General features: G+C 38.8%; 1 protein-coding gene across 2 annotated transcripts in view; it reads left to right on the top strand.

The window, feature by feature from the left end:
* The window catches only part of Ulk2 (unc-51 like autophagy activating kinase 2), an 85,104-nt gene that overhangs the window by 24,195 nt on the left and 37,535 nt on the right, over positions 1-23,374 (top strand). Inside the window, exons 11-14 of one of the 2 annotated variants that reach the window (XM_042672431.1) lie at positions 2,309-2,356; positions 3,141-3,229; positions 7,422-7,593; positions 19,396-19,456. In XM_042672431.1, coding sequence (XP_042528365.1) covers positions 2,309-2,356; positions 3,141-3,229; positions 7,422-7,593; positions 19,396-19,456 — 370 coding nt within the window. Of the gene's footprint in view, positions 1-2,308; positions 2,357-3,140; positions 3,230-7,421; positions 7,594-19,395; positions 19,458-23,374 lie in introns of both variants that reach the window. The other variant, XM_042672442.1, reaches the window with a different exon arrangement.

Below are 23,374 nucleotides of genomic sequence, written 5' to 3'. Positions count from 1 at the left end.
GATAGTTTTAAATTTTGCATGTGTTCTAATTTTTTTTAATATTTGTTTTTATTAAGTAGTTGTACAAACAGGTTTCAATTCCCAAAGTCATGTTATGAGATAATGTATCTTTATCATTGTCATCCCATTCCATCCCTACTCTCAAGTTACATGGTTGAGTTTTCACTTGATGCACATTAACTATGATGCCTATATTTGTTCAGCTTTCTCCCTCCATTTGTGTGCCTCCCTCTGATTGCTTCCTCCATAGAACATATGCATTTTGAAAATATTTTTTAAATGTTTGTATGTATTTCAGAGGAAAATTAAAGTCAGTTTCACCTTTTTGGGAGGGAGGTCAGTACTGGGGTTTAAACTCAAGTACTTTATTATTTGAAACACACACCCAGTCCTTTTGCTTTTTTTGCTGGTCCTCGGGCTTGAACTCAGGGCCTGACCACTGACCCTGAGCCTCTTTTGCTCAAGGCTAACACTCTACCACTTGAGCCACCATGCCACTTCTGGCATTTTCTGAGTAATTTATTGGAGATGAGAGTCTCTCCCAGACTTTTTCTGCCTAGCTGGCTTTGAATCATGATCCTCAGATCCCAGCCTCCTGAATAGCTAGGATGCTCAGACTAGGGCAATAGCAGTGGAGGTTATAATACGTTGTCAGATGCTCAGTGAGCCACCAGCACCTGACTTCCTTTTGCTTTTAGTTAATTTTTTATATAGGATCTTACATTTATGGCAAATCTAGTATGGATCTTGATCTTCTTATTTAAGCTTTCTCCTTAGCTGGGATATCAGTAGTACATCACTACACCAAACCTTTTTTATTAGTTGAGATGGGAGTCTTGAGAACTTTTTGCCTGGCTGGCCTTGAACTTCATTTCTCCATCTCTATAAAAAGATTATAGATAAAGCCACCACTTTCAGTCAGTTTCACCTTCCTATTTTCTTCCACTATTTTTATAAAATCTGTGGAGTGCTTATTATATTCTGGGCATAGGAGACAGAGTAATAAAGAAAATTTCTTTCTTTATATAGTATAAGTTCTAGTGGGAGAGGGTCATAATAAGGAATTAGTAACTGTAATAGTATATTTTATTAGTGCTAGGTACTGTAGGAAATATAAAGAAAAAAAGATAAGGAATAGAAACATTAAAGCAGTTAGCAAAGACTTTATTGAGAAAGTGACATTTGAACAAAGACTTGATTAACTTAAAATGAGGATAAGCTATGTAGATCTTTCTACCTAAGCTTTTCAAGTGGAATGAATAGCCAGTATAACACTTAGATGGGAGCATGCACAGAAGCTTGAGGTCATATAAAAGTGCTTTTCACTCAGTGTATTAGGAGCCATTGGAGCATTTTGAGCAAAGGAATATTGGTCTGAATGATGTGGCTGCTTTTAAAGAGTAGACTGTATGAGAAGGAAAAGTCAGAAGTTGAGAGACTAAGAGCCTATTGTGCATCCACTCAAGAGGAGAATGTAGCCTAGAGTCGGGTAATAGCAGTGGAGATTGTAATAAGTTTTCAGATGCTCAGTCTTTGTGGAGACGGAGACAGCAGCATTTACTAATGATTGTCAGTGGTATATGAAACAAGGCAAAGATTTAAGGATGACTGAAGTCTTTTGGCCTGAATAACTGAACGGTTGGAGTTATCACTTAGAAACAAAGAAAGACTAGATAGAGTAAACTGCAGGGACCAGAAGAATAATTCTAACTGGACATGTTACATTTAAGGTAACCACTAGATACCTAATTACAGATGTCCAAAAGCATTTGAATTTCAGAGATGAAGTTTAGACTGGGCATAAATTTGGGAGATGTAAGCAGTGGATGATATTTATTAAACAGATTATATCCTGGTATACCGTTCAAACTCCTTTATTGATTTTTTTAAATTATTTTTTAATGGTTACTTCAGAGTTTACAGTGTGAAGCTTACTGAGTACACTTCATATAAATACTAGTTTACTACTTCATATAAAAACTGTGTTTTCTGGTTCAACCCTCTGTAATATATGTTGCAGTTGTCATATACATTACATTTATGTTAAACTATTGCTTTATATAATATTATTTCTTTTAACAAGTTAAGGGGCAAATAAAAATGTCTTTATAGAGTCATATATTAACCTATATATTTATAGAGTCATATATTAACCTATATATTTACCATTTTGATTCTCTTCATTTTTTCAAATTTCTATTCCATGATTTGAGGGAGTTGCTCCCATACAATTCCATTCTTTCCTTCCTCCTTTGTAGTTTCATTGATAAATGTATGTTTAAAGACTGCATTTTTGTTTTCATTACAGAAGCATTTTTTAACCATCCTTTCCTTGAGCAAGTTCCAGTAAAAAAATGTGAGTAACTTTTTTTTTCACTTTTTTACTTTGAATGAATGCAAGGTAAATGCAAAATTACATTTTATATCACAAGATTGATTTAGTGCTGTGTTTCTCAAAATAACATTGAACTTTCTGTAGATACCTATACTTATGTTTATTGAATAACAGTTCTGATTTTCCCAACCATAAGAATTGAACTCAGGGCCTTGTACATGCTAGGCAAGTGTTCTACCACTTGAGACTTGAGCCACACACCCCATCCTTTTTATTTATTTTGTTTGTATTTTGTTTTTGAGATTGAATCTCAATAATTTTGCCTAGGCTGACCCAGTAGCTGGGATTATAGATGTGTAGCATCATGCCTGGCTAAGAGTTCTATTTTTTTTCCTTCCATATCCATGTTGAAAAGTTTTAGTAAGCTGCTTGCTTTTTTTGTTTGGTTCCAGTACTGGGGCTTAAACTCAGTTGGCTTTTCCTTTATTGCTAGTACTACTACTTGAGCTTCCCATTCTGGCTTTTAGTTGGTTAATTGGAAATGGTATTAGAGATTTGTCTGCCTGGGCTGGCTATGAACTATGATTCTCAGATCTCAGCCTCCTGAGTAGCTAAAATTATAGGTGTGAGCCACAAGCTCCTGGCAACTGTCACCTGTTTAGTTTCATATATGGAAGCTATAATAAGTAGATGAATACAAATATTTTTGGTTAACACAAAGATGTAGTGGTTTTGACAAGTTGTCTATTTGGCAGGTCTTATAGTATACTATAGAATGATGTAGCTCTTTGTGTTTCTTTCCCAGCCTGCCCAGTCCCAGTGCCCATGTATGCTGGCCCTGGCCCTGGAAACTCCTGTAGCAGCTCTCCATCTTGTCGCTTTGCCTCTCCACCAGTAAGTTCTAATGTTATTAAAAGTAATTTCAAAGTTAGCATAATACACTAGTAAACAAATGAAGCTTGAAAATATGCTGTGAATAATTTTTATATATAGCATTTACTAATGCAGCTGAGCTTTAGGAGAAAAGAGTATTCGAATTGGGACAAATTGGGCTTGTCTTTGGACCTTTGCACTTACTTAAATTTGTAACAGCAAGAAATTTCACCTCTCTACTCCTATTACAGGTGGATAAACAATAAGTAATTATTTTACCTGGATGCTCTGAGTGTCATGATTATGTAGGATTTTTAGTAGTGGAGGATCCAGATTTTACCAGCTTTGATTCTTTTAATAAATAATTACTGGCCCTGGTCATTTCTGTTCAAACTTCTTTATTTTTTATTTTATTTATTTATTTATTTTTGGTCAGTTGTGGGGCTTGAACTCTGGGCTTGGTCGCTGTCCCTGTGCTCTTCAGCCCTCTACTGCTATAGCCACAGCACCACTTCCGGTTTTCTAGAGGTTTATAGGAGATGAGTCTCACAGACTTTCCTGCCCAGGTTGGCTTTGAACTGTGATCCTCAGATCTTAGCCTCCTGAGTAGCTAGGATCACAGGTGTGAGCCACCGGCACCCGGCTCCATTCAAACTTCTTATGTCTTCTGAAGTTCCCAAGCTATTTCTTTCACGGTTGTATTTCCTAAGTACTTTTTCCTCTTAAGGACTTGTTTTCTGTTTTATTTTATTATTTTGTTTTGTTTATTAATTCAAGACCTTGTGCTCTGGTACTCTACCACTTGAGCAATGATTCTAGTCCAGCCCCGAGGACTATTGATTATTCTGATCACTTTTGTCCCCCTATTCTACTCTCCCAGAGTTTCACCTAGCACTCCTCTGTGTTTTATTAGGTTAACCCTTCCCCCAAATTACTATTGGAGCCTTGTAACCTTGAGGCTTTTTCATAGCTGAAGGTGCAAGGGCTTCTGTATTTTTATATTAGCCCAGCAGATGTGAATTTCTTGAATTCTGCTAGCAGAAAGGTGGTAGAGCCGTAAGAAAGAGGCAGTGTGTGATTCTCCAGTTGAAGCAACTTAACCTCCTTTCCTTGCCACATTAACTGGGATGAATGCCTTCATCTTTCCCAGGTTGTTTCCTCATATATGACTTAAAAAAAATTAACCATACTGGATTTGAGCTTACTGAGGAGAAATGCAGAGGATGTGGATTGACATAGAAAAGTTATATAAACTTCATCTGGAGCCAGCAGACTGACTCTGTGACTTAATTTCTGGTAACTGGGGGTGGGTTAGTTAGCTGAGCCAGAATGTCCTCATCTGGAAAAAGGTCTGGTAACCTTTGCTTCCAGGAATGTATAGGAAAGGGTCTAGTCATAGTAAAATGCTCAATGACTTGTGACACCAATCTGGTACATGATATAAAAAGCAAAGCTTAGAGTAGAGAAAAAGAACAACTGGAAGAATCTTAATTGTGGGACAGCAAAAATAAAGCAGTCTGTGAAGTGATAGAGTAACAAAGAATGAGAAAAAGACAGACTATAACAACAGTAACATTCAAAGGAGATTGAAACTAGGCACTGGTGGTTCACACCTATAACCCTAGCTACTCAGGAGCCTGAGATCTGAGGAACATGGTTCAAAGCTAGCCCAGGCAGGAAAGTCCATGAGACTCTTACCGCCATTTAACCGCCAGAAGACCATAGCTGTGGCTCAAGTGGTAGAGTGCTTGCCTTGAGTGAAAAAGCTCATGAACAGTACCCCAGCCCAGGGTCAAGCCTCACATCTGACAAACAAATAAATAAAATAATTGACTTTCAGAGTTAAAAATCTGTTGGAGTTTGGTTAAACAGAGATTATTGAAGGGCTAGAACAGAGCAGGAACTACACATAAGCCTGTAATATAACATGCTCATATTTATATTCTCATGAAAATATCCAGCTACTTCTTTGTTTTAGGAAAATCTTTCAAAGGGAAAAAACAATTACAACAACAAAAACCCAACTTGCTCTTTTAGATATAATACTGGCTGTAGATTAAGTGCTAGTGCTATTTAAATGATAATTCTTGGTTATCTGTGTGCTCATTTTATAACATCTATTGAATGGTTGCTTGTATAAAGTTGTAGTTTACCAGATCTCTGACATTAAGGGGCTTTTAATTTAGTTGTGTGGGCAATAAGTAGTCAATAGGTAGGAAGTCAATCACCAATAAAAGTGTGTATCTATGTGTCTGTTTTTATTGCCTATGGGATCATGGACAAGCAACATCAAAATCACACCAAATACTTAAAATGGCTATTTAGAAGAAAGAATTCTTTGAGCCAAGTTATGAAAAAAGAGCAAATGAATTAGTTTAAAAAAAGAAAAAATATTGCAAGCAGCCAGGTGCCGGTGGCTCACGCCTGTAATCCTAGCTACTCAGAAGGCTGAGATCTGAGGATCTCGGTTCAAAGTCAGCCGGGGCAGGAAAGTCCGTGAGACTTTTCAATATACCACTAGAAAACCAGAAGTGGTGCTGTGGCTCAAGCGGTAGAGCCCTCTCCTTAAGCTGAAGAGCGCACCCAAGGGACAGCACCCAAGCCCAGAGTTCAAGCCCCACGACCAACAACAACAACAACAACAAAAGTATTGCAAACAGAAGAATCTCCACACTTGAAGTTAAAGAAGTGTGACTGTGGCCAGTTGCATTCAACTTTGTTTGAAAAGTGAAGTCTGAAGTAGTTATAGTAGTCATACCAGTGTGGTGGAATGTAACTGTAATGCCAGCACTAAGCAGGCTGAGGCAGGAGGATTATAGCTACCTACATCCCAGGAGTTCAAGAATAGTCTGGTAACATTGTGAAATCTTCATCACATACCAGCCACATATCAAGTGATCAGTAGCCATAAATAGTGGCTGCCATCTTAAATAGCTTGACCATCATTCAGGAAGGACAAGGCCACTTCAAGAAGTTCAGTCTGTGGGTATAAATGTATTGGTAATGTGGTTAGGAGAAAAATAAGGCAGAGAGAGCAGCTGCAACTTGTCAAGAATTATATAGTGGGCAAAGGAGTTTAAAGCTGAAGTGAATCATTTGAATAATTTTAAATGGAGAAGTTTAGCTAGAATTTTCCAAAACATGATACAGGAGTAGGTTCAAAAAAGATACAGAGGTGAGAGGTCTCTACTCGAGGTACTCTTTCTTTTATACATGAAACTGTGAGGGCTCTTATAATTATCATCATCATTATAATTTTGAGAATGAGGGCCTGAACTTAAGGCATGGTAGAAAAAGAGATGAGGAAGGGGCTAGCCAGCAGTGTAAAGTGTTTGAAGATACTGAAGATTGTTTAAATTTGGGACTTAAGGAGAAAGGAACATGGGAGCAATGCTTTGGAATATACATATGGAGTTGTATTGTCTAGGTCAGTGAACTCTGGTGTCTAGGACTCATCAGAGAAAATCTATGCAGGAGAGAATAATGTCTTCCTATAAATTAATAGTTGAAGGTGGAGTAGAGAGCAGTCACTAGAGTAAATATACCAGGTGAGAAGTTAGAGGACTCAGGATGGCTCCATCTTTGTTCCAGTACTTAGGCTTGAACTCAGGGCCTGATGTTCTTCCTTAGCTCTTTTATGCAACGCTTGTGCTATACCACTTGAGTCACACCTCCACTTCCAGCTTTTTGCTGGTAAATTGGAGATAAAGTCTCTCATATTTGTCTGCCTGGACTTGTTTCAAATCTTGATCCTCAGATCTCAGCCTCCTGAGTAATTAGGATTACAGATGTGAGGCCCAGGTGCCTAGCATCTTTTACTTTTTCTAAGAGGCAAATGAGAGCATGTAGCTTAAGTGGTGGAGTGCCTGCTTAGGAAGCACAAAGCCCTAAGTCCAAACAACAAAAAGGTAGGTGAGAAGAGAAAAATATACCTACAAAAGATAATAAGGATATTAATGATAAGAACTCACTTTCTCAAAAGCTTCAGGGGAGGTATACACTTAGATGTAATAAGTGGTATGATTTAGAAGCATTTATGCAAACATTTTATGCAAACTGTTTTCCTAAAAGAAAAATTTTCCCAAGAGATTTCTTTTTGAAATCTTAGATTGAACTTTATGCCCACTTTTATGAAAAAAATTCCTTTGTGGTTGGCTATTCTGACTTGCATTTGATTATGAGGTCAGTTTTAATTTTTTGTTGTCAATTTTAGTCCCTTCCAGATATGCAACATATTCAGGAAGAAAATTTATCCTCCCCACCATTGGGTCCTCCCAACTATCTACAAGTATCCAAAGATTCTGCCAGTACTAGTAGCAAGAACTCTTCTTGTGACACGGATGACTTTGTTTTGGTTCCACACAACATCTCTTCAGACCACTCATGTGAGAATTTTTTTCTACTTGTACACATTATATTTCTTAAATTACCAAATTAGCATTTTGAAAGCCTTTATATCACACCTGCATAGAGCACTTTTTCAAATGAGTATTTTAATTGTTTGAATTCTCAGAATTGCTTGCTTTCTGCTCAGTGATCTTCCATAAGACAATAGTTTTGTATTCTCAAGATGCATAAAAACTTTATAAGAAATTATCACAAATTATATTTACATTTGAATAGAAGATACAGAGAAGCAAGCAGACATAGTAAAATTTAAAAAACACAGTAAAGGAAGAACTGGTGTCAAAAAACCTAAGAGGAACCAGGCACCAATGTCTTATACCTGTAATCCTAGCTACTCAGGAGGCGGGGATCTGAGGATTGTGGTTCAAAGCTAGTTGGGGCAGGGAGTCCATGAAACTTATCTCCAATAAACTAATCAGAAAAAGCCAGAAGTGGTGCTATAGCTCAAGTGGTAGAGAGCTATCCTTAAGCACAAAGAGCTTAGGGACAGTGCCCAGGCCCTGAGTTCAAGCCCCAGGACCAAAAAAGGAAAAAAAAAGTAATAGTTTCTGGGCATCAGTGGTTCATGCCTATAATCCTAGCTACTCAGAAGGCTGAGATCTAAGAATCACAGTTCAGAGCTAGCCTGTGAAGGAAACTTTGTAAGACTCTTATCTCCAATTAACTACAAAAAAAAAAAGCAAGAAATGGAGCTGTGGCTCAAGTGGTAGAGTTCTACAAGCCTTGAGCACAGAAGCTTAGGGACAGTGCCCAAGGCCTGAGTTCAAGCCTCAGGACCAGTGCGCACGCGCGCGCACACACACACACCCTAAGAGTCAGAGGGTCAAAGGGGTCTTTGTTGTGTGTCCTTTAGAACACACTATACATATGTGTGTGTGTGTGTGTGTATATATATATATATGTATATGTACACACACACGTGTGTGTCTTCCAGTCTGGCCTTAAATCCATGATTTTCTTGCCTCTGCCTCTCTAGTGCTGGGATTACAGATATGGACTATTACACCCATTAACAGAGGAATCCTAAAAACAGTCTGGCTCTCATTTAGGAAATATATTCAGGAAAAAGTTCAGGAATGAACTCTATAAATATGTAGGAAGAATTTTTGTAGGTTAGGTGGGTGGTTCATGCTACTTAGGAGATGGAATTTGGGAAGACTGGATTTAAGGCCAGCCTAGGCAAAAAGTTAGTAAGACCTCATCTCAATCAAAAAGCCAGACATGATGGGCAAACTGTGGTCCCAGCCACATAGGAGACATAAATGAGGGAATTTCAGGTCTGATTATGGGCAAAAATGAAAGACCCAGATAAATAGTAAATGTAAAAAGGGCTTCGGACATGGTTTAAATGGTGGAGCACCTATTTAGCAAGCATAGAACCCTGAGTGTAAACTCAGTTAGTTTCAAGTCCAAAAAGAAATTTTTATAAAGAAACTAGAATCCAGGTTAATTAAATATGTTTCTTTGGAATAGTAAGGGGCAACAGAAGACCCATAGATGAGATACAAAATTGTTATCTGGGTGTTATGGCTCATCTTGAGATCTGAGTATTGCAGTTCAAAGCCAGCCCAAACAAACACTCATCTCCAGTTAACCAGCAAAAAGCCAGAAGTGGAGATATGGCTTCAGTGGTAAATGTCAGAAAATAAGATTATAAAGCTCTCTGAGTTTAAGCCCCAGTACTGGCACAAAAAAAAAAAAAAAACCAGAAGAAACAAACTATGATTTGAACATGGTAGAATTGGGATCAGAGAAGCTGGATCACTTTGGTAGTAATTGAGTACTATTAAGTACTGACTACAGGACAATTTTTGCATCAGGAGATCTATAGTTTGCCAAATATACTTTGGTGCTTCTGCCAGGTGCTATGCTTATACTTGTTAGGGCCAGAATCCCCAGCCTGAACAAAACTAGGAGTTACCTTCAAAAATCATCCAGTACAGTGGTTTTCTTTCTTCATAAAAATTAATTCATATGGGTGCCAGGGGCTCATACCTGTAATCCTAGCTACTCAGGAGGCTGAGGTCTGAGGATCACACTTCAAAGCCAGCTCAAACAACAATGAGCCTCGTTATTCCAATTAACTACAAAAAAAAAAAAAAAAAAGCTCAAAGTGCAGCTGTGGCTTAAGTGGTAGAGCACTAGCCTTGAGCAAAAAATCTCAGGCCTTGAATTTAAGCCACAGACCTGGCACTAAAAACAAAATTCAAACATTTAACTTATTAACTAATTCAAAAATAATACAGTATGCTAAGAGTAACCACCTTTCTATGTTGTTTTTATACTTGTTAACATTTAGCCATATTTACTTTTTGGGTTTTTTTTTTGCCAGTCCTGGGGCTTGAACTCAGGGCCTGGGGCACTGTCCCTGACCTTCTTTTGCTAAAGGTTAGCACTCTACCACTTGAGCCACAGCACCACTTCCAGCTTTTCCTGTGTATGTGGTACTGAGGAATCGAACTCAGGGCTTCATGCATGCTAGGCAAGCACTCTACCATTGAGCTACATCCCAGCCCGCCATATTTGTTTAAATAGCTTTTTTAAAGATATAACAATGCCAGAGGTTTCTTAGCTCTTTTATCTATCCAACATGTATCTATATTCATACATAACGTAGCATTTTTATCTTTTCACAGTTGTAAGTAAATAGTAACGTAGAATGTTTATTTCTGTAGCTGGTTCTTTGCTTTTTGTTACCTTTTGTATATATTTGGCTGCATATCTAGTAATACGACTAGTTAATTTAACATTTCAATTTTGTAATTAAAAACTAAAGTCCAGTTTTTCCCATTTGCCTACTAATTTCAGGGTTTGCTTATCTATTTATTTTAGTGGTACTGGTATTTGAACTCCAGACCTTATGCTTCTTAGGCAGGGGCTTAGGTGCTGTACCATTTGAGCCACTTCTTACTGATTTATACTGGATTATACTGCCTTTTTTTCTGGTGTGTGTAGGTGTGGATGTGGGTGCACACGCATGCACATTCCAGTCCTGGTGCTTGAACTTGTGCCATGGCTCCACTTCCAGCTTTTTGGTACTTAATTAGAGATAGGAATCTCATGGGTTTTCTTCTCCAGACTGGCTTCAAACCATAATCCTCAGAAGTGGAGGTATGGCTTCAGTGGTAAAGTGTCAGAAAATAAGATTATAAAGCTCTCTGAGTTTAAGCCCCAGTACTGGCACCAAAAAACAAAACAAAACAAAACAGAAGAAACAAACTATGATTTGAACATGGTAGAATTGGGATCAGAGAAGCTGGATCACTTTAGTAGTAATTGAGTACTATTAAGTACCGACTACAGGACAGTTTTTGCATCAGGAGATCTAGAGTTTGCCAAATATACTTTGCCAAATATACTAAGCCTCTTAAGCAGCTAGGATTACAGGCAATAGCTACCAGCACCCAGCTATTTCTGCCTTTTAAACACAGTTAAAATATATTGTAACAGGCATCCTTGTGTACGTGTATTAGAATCTCTTCTAAGTGAATACCTTAAAGAAGTATGGCTTCACCTCTATAAAAGCTAGTCAAGGGCTGGGAAGGTGGCTCAGTAGTAGAGCGCTTGCCTTGCATGCCTGAGGCCCTGGGTTTGATTCCTCAGCACCACATAAGCAAAAAGAAAAAAGCCAGAAGTGGCGCTGTGGCTCCAGTGGTAGAGCGCTAGCCTTGAGCTGAAGAGCTGAGGGACAGCGCCCAGGCCCAGAGTTCAGGCCCCACGACCGGACCCAAAAAAAAAAAAATTAATTAAAAAAAAAAAGCTAGTCAAGTGGCACTCATCTATAATCATAGGGAGGGTCAAGTTCGAGGCCAGCCCCAGCCAAAAGCTTCAAAAATCCCACCTCAACAAATTAAAAAAGCTGAGCATGACAGGTGGAGTATATCTTTTATTCCAGCTACATGGGAAGCATAAATGGGAATATCATGGTTCCGACAGGCCAAGGCACAACTGCAAGACCCTATTTGGAAACCAGTGCAAAAAGGAGCTAGGCAATGGTGGCACATGTCTGTAATCCTAGCTACCTTGAGGCTGAGACTTTCAGGATTGTAGTTTCAAGACCGCCTGAGCAGAAAAGCCCTCTATCTCCAATCAATCAGCAAAAAAGACTGAATAGAAACAGTGACTCAAGTGATTAAGCACCAGTCATGTACAAAAATCAGAATGAGAGGGCAAGGCCCTGAATTCAAGCCCTTGTACTGGCACGCAAGGAAAGAAAAGAAAAGGAAGGAAGGAAGGGGAAGGGAAGGAGAGAGAGAGAGAAAAGGAAAGAAAAAGAGAGAAAGAAGAGAGAGAGAGGAGAGAGAAAGAGAAAAAGGAAGGGAGGAAGAGGGGGAAAGGGAAAGGGAAAACTGCAAAAAGGGTTAAGTGCATAGCTGAAGTGGTATGCATCTGTAAGTCCCAGAGTTTCACACACCCCCAGCACTGCCCGAGAGTTGTACCAATAGTCTTTTTCATATTGTCCCCAATGATATAATGTTTTATATTTACTTCTTAAGATTTTTTTTCATAGTTAACTTTTCTTGGACGTTTTTTGAGGGTTTTTTTTTTTTCTTTTGGGATTGAACCAAGTACCTTGACTTTGCTCATGCTAGGCAACCATGCTGTCACTTGAACTATGCCTCTACCTCTTTTGTTTGTTTTCTTGTTTGATTTTATTTTAGTACTACTCGACTTTTAACTCAGGTCCTTGCACTTACTAGGTAGGTACTCTACCATTTAAGCCATACCTTCACCCTAACCCTTTTAGATTTTTAGTTTGGAGATGTTCTTTGTAGTAGTATGGGGGCTTTTTTTTTTTTTTCTTTTGTCAAATGCTGGCTTCCAAACGACATTTTTCACCTCCTGCATAGCCTGGCTATATGCTTGTTCTCTTTCCTTTTTCCTTTCTTTTCTCTCATGGTGGTTCTGGGGGTTTAAACTCAAGGCCTCATGTTTGCTAATAAGCAAGTGCTCTAGCCACACCTTCATATCATCCTTCTTCAATTATTAAAAATCTGTTATTATGAAATATGCACATGCGATGTTTAAAACATCTGAACAGACTGGGAATTGATGGCTCACACCTGTAATCCTAGCTGCTCAGGAGGTTGAGATCTCAGGATTGGGGTTCGAAGCCAATCCATGCAAGAAAGTCTGTGAGACTCTCCACTTAACTACAAAAAAAAAAAAAAAAGCTGAAATCGGAGCTGTGACTCAAGTGGAATGCTAGAATGCTAGCCTTGCACACTCAGAGACAGTGCTGAGGTCCTGAATTCAAACCCCAGGGTTAGCAAAGAAAAAAAAAAGCTGGGCACTGGTGGCTCTATGCCTATAATCCTGACTACTCAGTAACTATCTCAGGAGGCTAAGGTCTGAGGATGGTGGTTCAAAGCCAGCCCTGGCAGGAAAGTTTGTGAGACTCTTACCTCCAATAAACTACTCAAAAAAAAAAAAAAAAACCCAGAAGTGGTGCTGTAGTATAAGTGTTAGAGCACTCAACACACACACACACTAGTTTAAAGGTAGTATGCAACAAAACCTGAGTAACCTCCTGATCTTTATATCTTCTTTGATTTTTGTCTTTTTTTTTTTTTTTTGTCAGTTGTGGGACTTGAACTCTGGGCCTGGGCGCTGTCCCTCAGCTCTTCAGCTCAAGGTGAACATTCTACCACTAGAGCCACAGTACCACTTCCAGTTTTCTGGTGGTTTCATGGAGATGAGTTTCACAGACTTTTCTGCCCAGGCTGGCTTTGAACTGTGATCCTCAGATCTCTCCTGAGTAGCTAGGATTACAAGCGTGAGCCACCGATGCCTGGTGATTTTCTGTCTTTTTATTGCTTTACATTTAGGGAAATTTCCTTAATGATTTTTTAAATTTTTAGTATGTATTTTTTTTATTGTAAAGATACTGTACAGAGGGGTTACAGTTACATGAGCAAGGTAATGAGTCCATTTCCTATCCAGTATTGTTTTTCCTCACCTCCCCAACTCCTCCCTTCCCCCACCAAAGTTGTAAAGTTCATTTTCAACATAGTGTCTTATATATCTCCTTGTTACAATGAGTCATCCTGTATCCTTATTTCAGCATTTTGTTATTTCCCTTCCCCTTCCCAAATTAGAAAAATGCATATACAAGATTCAGGACACCAGATTTTTTTCTAACCCTTATCAAAGGACAAAATTACAACTTAAAGGTCTCAATTGCCTTCATTTTCTGTTCTAGAATTAGGTAATACATTGTTCTATATATCTTTGGATTGAACAAAGGAGTTTGGTTTCAAGACAGTAAAAGGACTGCATGCTAGTGGCACATACCTGTGATCTTAGTTATTTGAGAGGCTGAGAAAGGGAGGGTTGCAGTACTAGGCCACTCTGAACAAACGCAAGATCCCTTCTCAACTAATAGCCGGACATGGTGACATACACCTGACATCTCAGCCATGTTCGAGGCTGAGATTGGGAAGATTGTGGTTTCAGGTTGTCCTGGGAAAAAGTACACAAGACTATCTCAACAGAAGAAATTGGGCATGGTGACAGGTCCCTGTCATCGTAGATAAGATGAGAAACCTAAAATAGATGAATTACAGGCTATATGGGGACCCAGGCAAGAAAGCCAGACTACCTCAAAAATAACCTGTGTGAAAAAGGGCTGGAGGTATGGTTCAATGGTAAAATGCCTGTCTTACAAATTTGAAGCCCAGAATCCAAACTCTTTTTTTTTTTTTTTTTTTTTGTCATGGGGCCTGAACTCTGGACCTGGGCGCTATCCCTCAGCTCTTCAGCTCAAAGCTAGAACACTATCATTTGAGCTACAGTGCCACTTCCAGATTTTTCTGCTTATATGTTGCTGAGGAATCGAACCCAGGGCCTCATGCATGTAAGGCAAGCACTCTACCACTGAGCCACCTTCCCAGCTCCAGAATTCAAACTCTTAATACCAATGAAAAGGAAGGAGAAGAGGAAAGCAAAGCAAGTTTCTCATCATTTTAAGGTTACTTTCCTTCTGAAAAGTGAGATGGAGCAATGGCAAAGGACCATGTTACCTTTTCTGTAAAAATATTAAGGGACTTCATGTCTATTGAAACTAAGCTGGTTGAGAATTTGGCTGTTAGCTCTCCTAAGCTTGATTTCTTGGATTTTCACATAAAAAGCTTAGTTTCAGGTTGGTGATAATGAACTAAGTATGAGCCACTTATTTTTAGTTGAGTCCTAAAAAAGAGTTTAGTCAAAATAATGGCTATAATTTGTGTGTGTGTGTGTGTGCGCGCGTGCGTGCGTGCATGCGTGCGTGCGTGCCCGCACGTACCACTGCTCCTGGGGCTTGAACTCAGGATGTAGACACTCTCGGTGAGCTTTTTTGGTCAAGGCTAGTGGTTCACCATTGTAGCCACAGTTCTATTTCCAGCTTTTTTGGCAGTTAATTGGATATGAGTCTCATGGAGTTTCCTACCTGAGCTGGCTTTGAACTGAGATCCTCATATCTCAGCTTACTGTATAACTAAGATAAGAGGTGTGAGCCACTGGATCCCAACAGGCTGCAATTTTTAAATTTTTGTTTATTTATTTATTTTTTTGTCAGTCATTGGGTTTGAACTCTGGGCCTGGGCACTGTCCCTTAGCTCTTCAGCTCAAGGATAGCACTCTACCACTTGAGCCACAGCACAACTTCCAGTTTTCTGAGTGATTTCATTGGAGATAAGTGTCTCACAGACTTTCCTGCCTGGGCTGGCTTTGAACCACGATCCTCAGATCTCAGCCTCCTGAGTAGCTAGGATTACAGGTGTGAGCCACCGGCACCCAGCTAGGCTATAATTTTTAACCCTCTTCTATTGAAGTTTTCATTTATGCTACCATGTTTAGAATTTTCAAAAGTTCATTTCCCCCCTCTGAATTGTTCTTCAATCTGCACTATTCTGTTTTGTAGTGCCCTCATAATTAAGAATAAAGAGTTTGGCTCGTGTTGGTCACTCATACCTGTAATCCTAACTACAGGCTGAGATCCAGAGGATCAAGATTTGAAGCCAGCCTAGGCAAAAAAATCTGAGAGACTCCCATCTCCAGAATATTCATCCAAAAGCCAGCCTGGAGGATTGCTCAAGTGGTAGAGCATCAACTAAGCAAGCAAGCAAAGCCAATCATAAGGCACTGAATTCAAACTCTAATACTAGGGGAAAAAGTGAGGATTCAAAAGATGTTTGGGGTCAGGCACTAGTGGCTCACACCTACTCAGGAGAATCCTGTTTGAAGCTAGCCCTGACAGAAAAGTCTATGAAAAAAAGTCAGAAGTTAAGATGTGACTTATCAAGTGGTATTGGTGTAGTGCCAGATATGAACATAAAAATTCAGGGAAAGGGGCTGGGAAGTTGGCTCAGTGGTAGAGCGCTTGCCTTGCATGCCTGAGGCCCTGGGTTCGATTCCTCAGCACCACATAAGCAAAAAGAAAAAACCCGGAAGTGGCGCTGTGGCTCAAGTGGTAGAGCGCTAGCCTTGAGCTGAAGAGCTGAGGGACAGTGCCCAGGCCCAGAGTTCAGGCCCCATGACCGGACCAAAAAAAAAAAAAAAAAAAAAAAAAAAAAAAAAAATATATATATATATATATATATATATATATATATATAGGTTGTGAATATTTAAGACATACAACACATTATATGAGGCCTACTTAGTACAATGGTTACTATAATGAAACAAACATTACTTTTTAAAATTTTTATTATTATCCTTAAGTAGTTGTACATAGACATTGTGTGTGAATTCTTTTTTTGTTTGTTTTTGTCGGTCGTGGGGTTTGAACTCTAGGCCTGGGCACTGTCCCTCAGCTCTTCAGCTCTCTACCACTTGAGCCACAGCACCACTTCCAGTTTTCTGGTGGTTTATTGGAGATAAGAGTCTTATGGACTTTTCTGCCTGAGCTGGCTTTGAACCACAATTCTCAGATCTCAGCCTCCTGAGTAACTAGGATTAAAGGTGTGAGCCGTCGGCACCTAGCTTATGTGTGAATTCTTTACTGCATTCTCTCCTCTTCTCTTCATTCAACAAATTGACGTTTCTACCCTCTCACTGTTACCTGTTATTCCCTGTGACATGAGTAGCTATCCTGTCATTTAACAAAACTTCTGAATATAATACACTATTGTTTACTAAATTACAACTTCTGAATAGACTTTCTAATAGTCCTACTTTTCAAGATTACTTTGAAAGGTACCTTGTACTGCTAATTATTTAAAGCCTTTTAAAGTTCTGTAACATAAAATTAGTTTACTTCTGGGTTATAAATTCTCTTATTGGGTTAAGAAGATGTGAAAGAACCTAATCTTTTTTGAGGAAGGATCTCACTGTAGGCTGGCCTGGAATTCAGTATCAGTATCCTGCCTCAGCCTTCTGAGTGCTGGGATTACAGATGTGTTATCCGTCTTGGCTTCCAGATTTTTGTGGCAATAAGTTTTTCTGGTTGTTTTATTTTTTATTTTTTTTAGCTTATATTAGTTACATAGGAAGAGGAGGGATTTTATTGTTACATTTCTGCACACTTGCAAAATATTCCAATCCATCTCACTCTCTATCATACTTCCCCCTTTTCACTTCCCAAAACAATATCAGCATTTCTTTGTTCTATTTTCATAGTTGCAAAAAACCCTATTTTGACCATATTCAATCTCCTTCATCCTCCATATTAGTCCTGCTAGAGCCTATTTCTTCCTGAAGAGCCTATTTCTCTTTCCTTGATCCCCAGTCCCATATTGATCAACTATTTTCACTGAAGTTCTTTATGCTGTTTTCATACATACTTGCAATGTATTACAAAGTTACTCACCTGTTATCTTTCTTTTTATATTCTTTTTTATCTGAGTTTAAGCTCTTTTTTTTTTTTTGGGCGGGGGGGGGGGGGGGGGTCCAGTCGTGGGGCCTGAACTCTGGGCCTGGGTGCTGTCCCTCAGCTCTTCAGCTCAAGACTAGCACTCTACCATCTGAGCCACAGTGCCACTTCTGGCTTTTTTCTTTTTGCTTATGCGGTGCTGAGGAATCGAACCCAGGGCCTCTGGCATGCAAGGCAAGCGCTCTACCACTGAGCCACCTTCCCAGCCCTAAGCTCTTTTCTTTCCTTTTGCTTTCAGGATAATTTAACTGTCCAAAATAACTGTGGTATCAAAATAATAATATGAACATTACTTAAAATATTAAAAGCTATTTAAAATCCTTTTGTAATCTTTGTGTTGTTAGGATAATCTGTTATAGAAATGTAAATTACAGAGTTTTAAAATCTCTTGAAGTATTTTTCCTCTGGCAATTAAGCTACCAAATTGATAAATGATATTAGGCTCTTTTGTTTCTTTTTATAGTTTCTAGGGATTTTTTCCCTTTGTTTTTGTTTTTTGTTTGTGCTGGTCCTAGGGTTTGAATTCAGGGTTTGAATGCGATTCCTGAGTTTTTTTATTTTTAGCTCAAGGCTAGAGCTCAACCACTTGAGTCACAGTTACACTTCTGGCTTTTTGGTGGTTAATTGGATATAAAAGTCCACGGACTTTGCTGTCCAGACTGACTTCAAACTGCAGTCTTCAGATCTCAGCCTCCTGAGTAGCTAGGATTAATGGACATGAGCCACCAGCACCTGACTTAATTTACTTTTGTCTTCTATAATTATATATTGTTCCAAATTCAAAGCTACAAAACAAAGTATACTTGATGAAACCTAGTTCTATGCTTGTCTCTTCTTCCATTTCTTCCATTCTGCTACAGGAATTGTTTTGTGTTTTCAGAATAGCTTCCTGACTATTTTGAGGGAATTCTTTGTTCCCTTACCCTAGTTTATTTTTGTCTTGCTTCTTACCGTTACCTGACATTATTAGTTTCTTTGACTCCTAGAACATAAGCTTTATATGAACCGAGATCTGAGATGAGCCAAATAAATGTCCCATATAAAGTCAGTCAGAGGAATTGTGGCTCCTGCATCCCCTTTCAGTATAGATGAACAACATATTTTGTTTTAAGGTATTATTTGGCCAAGATTGCTGTTTCATATCACATAAATGGCATAAAGCAATATGGTATATAACAACGTTAGAATGAGGGTCTCTTGAGTTCTGAGCTGTGCTACGCTCATGTACAAAAGGCAGAGGTAGATGAAGATGGTCTGTGGTATGTGCTACTGTTTCATCAACTGGTGAAAAATTTGAGTGAGAATGGGGTACTTGTACATTAGACTTTCTTTACGATCAGTACTGATATGTGATATATGTGTTCTTTGCAAAACTGAGATAAAAATCACAGAGCAGGCCTGGCATGATGGTCCTAGCTGCTTGAGGGAAGGGAAGCCTGAGGCATGAAAATTGCTTGAGTTTGAGACCTGCATGGACAATATAGCTAGGCCTCATCTTGACAACAAAAAACAAGGACTACATAGGCAAAAAAATGAACAAAAATAATACCCTATAAATCTAGTAAAGGAAAAAAAATCACAGAGTATCATGGACAAAATAGTGTAAGGATATGACACTGAAAAAAAATTTGTCAGTATCCTGTAAATAGGAATTTGATAGAAAATAACAGCATAGTGTTTACTAATACTAAATAGTGAACATGGCAGTGAATGTAGCACTTTACCTCAATAAGACCCTAGGTTTGCTTAGGGTAAGCAATGAAGGTTCTCAGCTGGGTGGGATTTTCTGTGTTCCCCTATTTCTAGTGGCTAAAATTAAAACATAAACACATGGTAAGATTATATTGTACTCATTGTTTCCTATCATGCTGAAACAAAAGCATGTGGTTAACAATATGGACTGCATTTTTCTCTTTCTCCTTAGATGATATGCCAATGGGAACTGCTGGCAGACGTGCTTCAAATGAGTTCTTGGTGTGTGGAGGGTATGTTTATGTGCATTTTACTAAAAACTTAGTATTTTATTTTTGAGAGTGGAGAACTTTTTATATGATTTTAAAATTATCTTTTTATAAGAAAAAATGCATTCCAAGCACATAGTTTACCCTTTGACAGCTTTCAAATTTATAGTTGGGTAATGTCAAATATGTTCATATTGTTGTGCAATCCATCTTCAAAACATTATCATCTTACAAAACCAAAATTCCCTACTTGTAATAACAATATCTCCCTACCTATCCCCTGTTAAACACCACTGTACTTTTCTGCTTTTATGAATTTGACTACTTTAAATACCTCATATAAATGAAATCATGTAGTTGTGTGTGTGTGTGTGTGTGTGTGTGTGTGTGTGTGTGTGTGTGTGTCTGTGAGGCTTATATCCTTGTTTATATCCTTAAGGTTTACTCATGTTGAAATATGTGACAGATTTTTTTTCCCTTCTTAAGGCTGAATAATATTTTATTGAATTACATGTCACATTCATCCATTGATAGATATTTAGGTTAGCTCTACCTCTTGGCTATTGTAAATAATGCTATAAGAATGAATGTATAAAATACCCCTTCAAGATCCTACTTTTAGAATTGGACACAGTAGTTTATATCTGTAATCTCAATTAATCAGCATGATCAAGGTTTAAAGTTGTACAGGCAAAAAGTTAGCAAGACTCCATCTCAACGAATACACTAAGTATGATGACACATACCTATCCAACTATGTTGGGAGCATAGGTAGGAGAGTTATGGTCTGATTCAATCTCAAACATAACTCAAGTCATTGAACACCTGCCTAGCAAGTGCAAGACCATGAGTTCAAGCTCCGCTACTGCTCCTTCCACCCAAAGGAAAGTGTGTCTACTATATATGAACAAATAGACAATTCTGTATTACTGCAGTTTGGGGCATAAATCCAACCTTATTTTTTATGCTGCATATAAAAGATGAAAGCACACAAAATATTTATAATTCTAATGTTAATGAATGTGTAATATATATATATATATATATATATATATATATATATATATATATAAAGCTGCAGTTTATGGCATAATAAAGTAGGAAGGGGGTAATTAGACCCATAGTAATTTTTGTATGTGATTAAAGATAAAGATGTGCTTGAAGTTTCAGGTAATATGTCGATTTCTTTCCCAGATTTGGAGTTTTCTATTATTTCCTCAAATTCACATTCTGTCTCCTTTCTTCTCCTTCTGATATCCTTATAATATAAACATTAGTTTGATTTTTCCCATAAACCACTTAAACTCACTTTATTTTTCTTCATTCTGTTTTTTTGGGGTTATGCTGAGGATTGAACTGGGAATCTCTGTCTTGTGCTACATACAGATTGCACTCTTATTCCTGATTCTGCTTTCTTTTTGCTTTCCTTGACATGCTTTCAAATGGTCAGTCTTCAAGTTTGTTGTAATTTTTCTGCCTGATCAAATCTGTTGTTGAACCTTTCTAATCACATTGTCAGATCACTGTCTCTCCATTTGTCAGCTCCAGAATTTTCATTTGTTTTTCTTTCATGGTTTTTATCTCTGTTGATCTTCTTGTTTTGTTCCATGCAGCATTTTCCTGATTTTACTAGTTGTCTATGCTCTCTTTTAGTTCTTTATGACAGTTACTTTAAATTTTTTGTTGCTTACTCATAAATGTATTCTTTTAGAGTTGGTTTCTGGATCTTTGTTTCTTTACCAAATCATATTTTTCTGGTTATTTTTAAGACTCATTCTTTTTTTTTTTTTTTTTTTGTCGGTTGTGGGGCTTGAACTCTGGGCTTGGCGCTATCCCTGGGCTCTTCAGCTCAAGGCAAGCGCTCTACTGCTTGAGCCACAGCACCACTTCCGATTTTTGAGTGGTTTATTGGAGATGGAGATAAGAGTCTCACAGACTTTCCTGCCGGGCTGGCTTTGAACCGTGATCCTCAGATCTCAGCCTCCTGAGTAGCTAGGATTAGAGGCATGAGCCACCAGCACCTGGCAAGACTCATTCTTATGTTTAAATTGGGCATTGGAAAATACAGCTACATCTTTCTGTCTTTTTTTTTTTTTTTTTGTCAGTTGTGGGCCTTGAACTCTGGGTCTGGACACTTTCCCTCAGCTCTTCAGCTCAAGACTCTACCACTTGAGCCACAGCACCACTTCCAGTTTTCTGGTGATTAATTGGAGATGAGTTTCACAGTGTGTTTGTGCCAGTCCTAAGGCTTGAAATCTGGGCCTGGGCATTATCTTGGGCATTTTTTCCCCCTCAGGGCTAGCACGCTCCCACTTGAGCCACAGATCTACTTTGGGCTTTTTCTATAATTCATTGGAGATAAGAGTCTTTACTACCCAGGATGCCTTCAAACCACTATCCTCTGATCTCAACCTCCCAAGTAGCTGGGATTACAAGCATGAGCCACCTGCACCTGACTTTTAAAAAAATTGTGTCATTCCTAGGCTTGAACTCAAGGCCTGGTGCTGTCCCTGAGCTTTTGTGCTCAAGGCTAATAACATTCTACCACTTGAACCACAGATCTATTCCGGCTTTTTTGGTAGTTAATTGGAGATAGAGTATCATGGATTTTCCTGCCTGAGCTGGCTTCAGAGTATGATTCTTAAATCTCAGCCTCCTGAGTAGCTATGATTATAGGTGTGAGCCACCAGCACCCTGCTGTATTTGTTATTTTTAAGAAAGTGTCTTTTTTTACCTAAGCCAGCCTGGGTTGTGATCCTTCCTATGTGTACTTCCTGATCAAGCACTACTACACCCAGCCATTGGTTGAGATGGAATCTACCCAGACTGCCCTTAAACTACAACCCCACAGTCTCTCCCTCCCAAGTAGATAGAATTATAGGCTTGGGGCAATGTGCCCAACTTGTTTTGTTTTTGAGATAGTCGCACTAACTGTATCCACTTTCCAGGAGTAGCTGTCTTTAAATATGAGTACCACACCTGGTTTTATTCAGCTTTTGCCCAAATAATCCTAAAATTTACAATGCTTACAAGAAGCATTTATTTTCTTACTGTTGTAACTATTGGCTACAGATCAGCTGTTGTTATTCTTAATATATCTTCTTTCTAGCTTCCAGGATAGAAGAGCAGCTTCTATTTGGGACATAGTTTTCTCACAAGAAGGAGAATAAGAGTGAAAGCAGCCCCCATAATGACCCTGAAAGCTTCTCCTTTAGCCTGCTTCCCAGGACTTATAGACAGGGAATGTCTCATAGAGTGTAGAAATGCTCATAGAGTGTAGAAATGGGTTCAGAGAGAGGTTATGAATACTTTGAAAATATTATTATAAAAAAAAAAAAAGAGGGCTGGGAAGGTGGCTCAGTGGTAGAGCGCTTGCCTTGCATGCCAGAGGCCCTGGGTTCGATTCCTCAGCACCACATAAGCAAAAAGAAAAAAGCCAGAAGTGGCACTGTGGCTCAAGTGGTAGAGCACTAGCCTTGAGCTGAAGAGCTGAGGGATAGCACCCAGGCCCAGAGTTCAGGCCCCACGACCGGACCCTTCTCCCCCCACCCCCCAAAAAAAAAAAGATTAAGCTAGGAACTGGTGGCTCATGCCTATAATCCTACTTACTCAGGAGGCTGAGATCTGAGGATTGCAGTTCAAAGCCAGTCCCGGCAGGAAAATCTATGAGACTCTTACCCAACTACCAGAAAACTGGAAGTGGTGCTGTGGCTTAGGTGGTAGAGTGTTAGTGTTGAGCTGAAGAGCTAAGGGGCAGTGCCCAGGCCCAGAGTTCAAGCTCCACAACTGACAAAAAAAATACAGCAGGAATGTTAAAAGTTATTCTGTATGGGAGAATAAGATGATAAAGTAAAGTGAAATACTACTTTTTTGTGAGGCTTTAAGATTTTTGTATTTCTGCATCCCAATATCTATCACCTCTATGACAACCCCTGAAATTTT

The sequence above is a fragment of the Dipodomys spectabilis genome, unplaced genomic scaffold, assembly GCF_019054845.1.
Source record: "Dipodomys spectabilis isolate Male_0828 unplaced genomic scaffold, ASM1905484v1 ptg000018l, whole genome shotgun sequence".
Taxonomy (NCBI): domain Eukaryota; kingdom Metazoa; phylum Chordata; class Mammalia; order Rodentia; family Heteromyidae; genus Dipodomys; species Dipodomys spectabilis.
The sequence above is the reverse complement of the archived record's forward strand: the minus strand, read 5'-3'. Positions and strand labels throughout refer to the sequence as shown.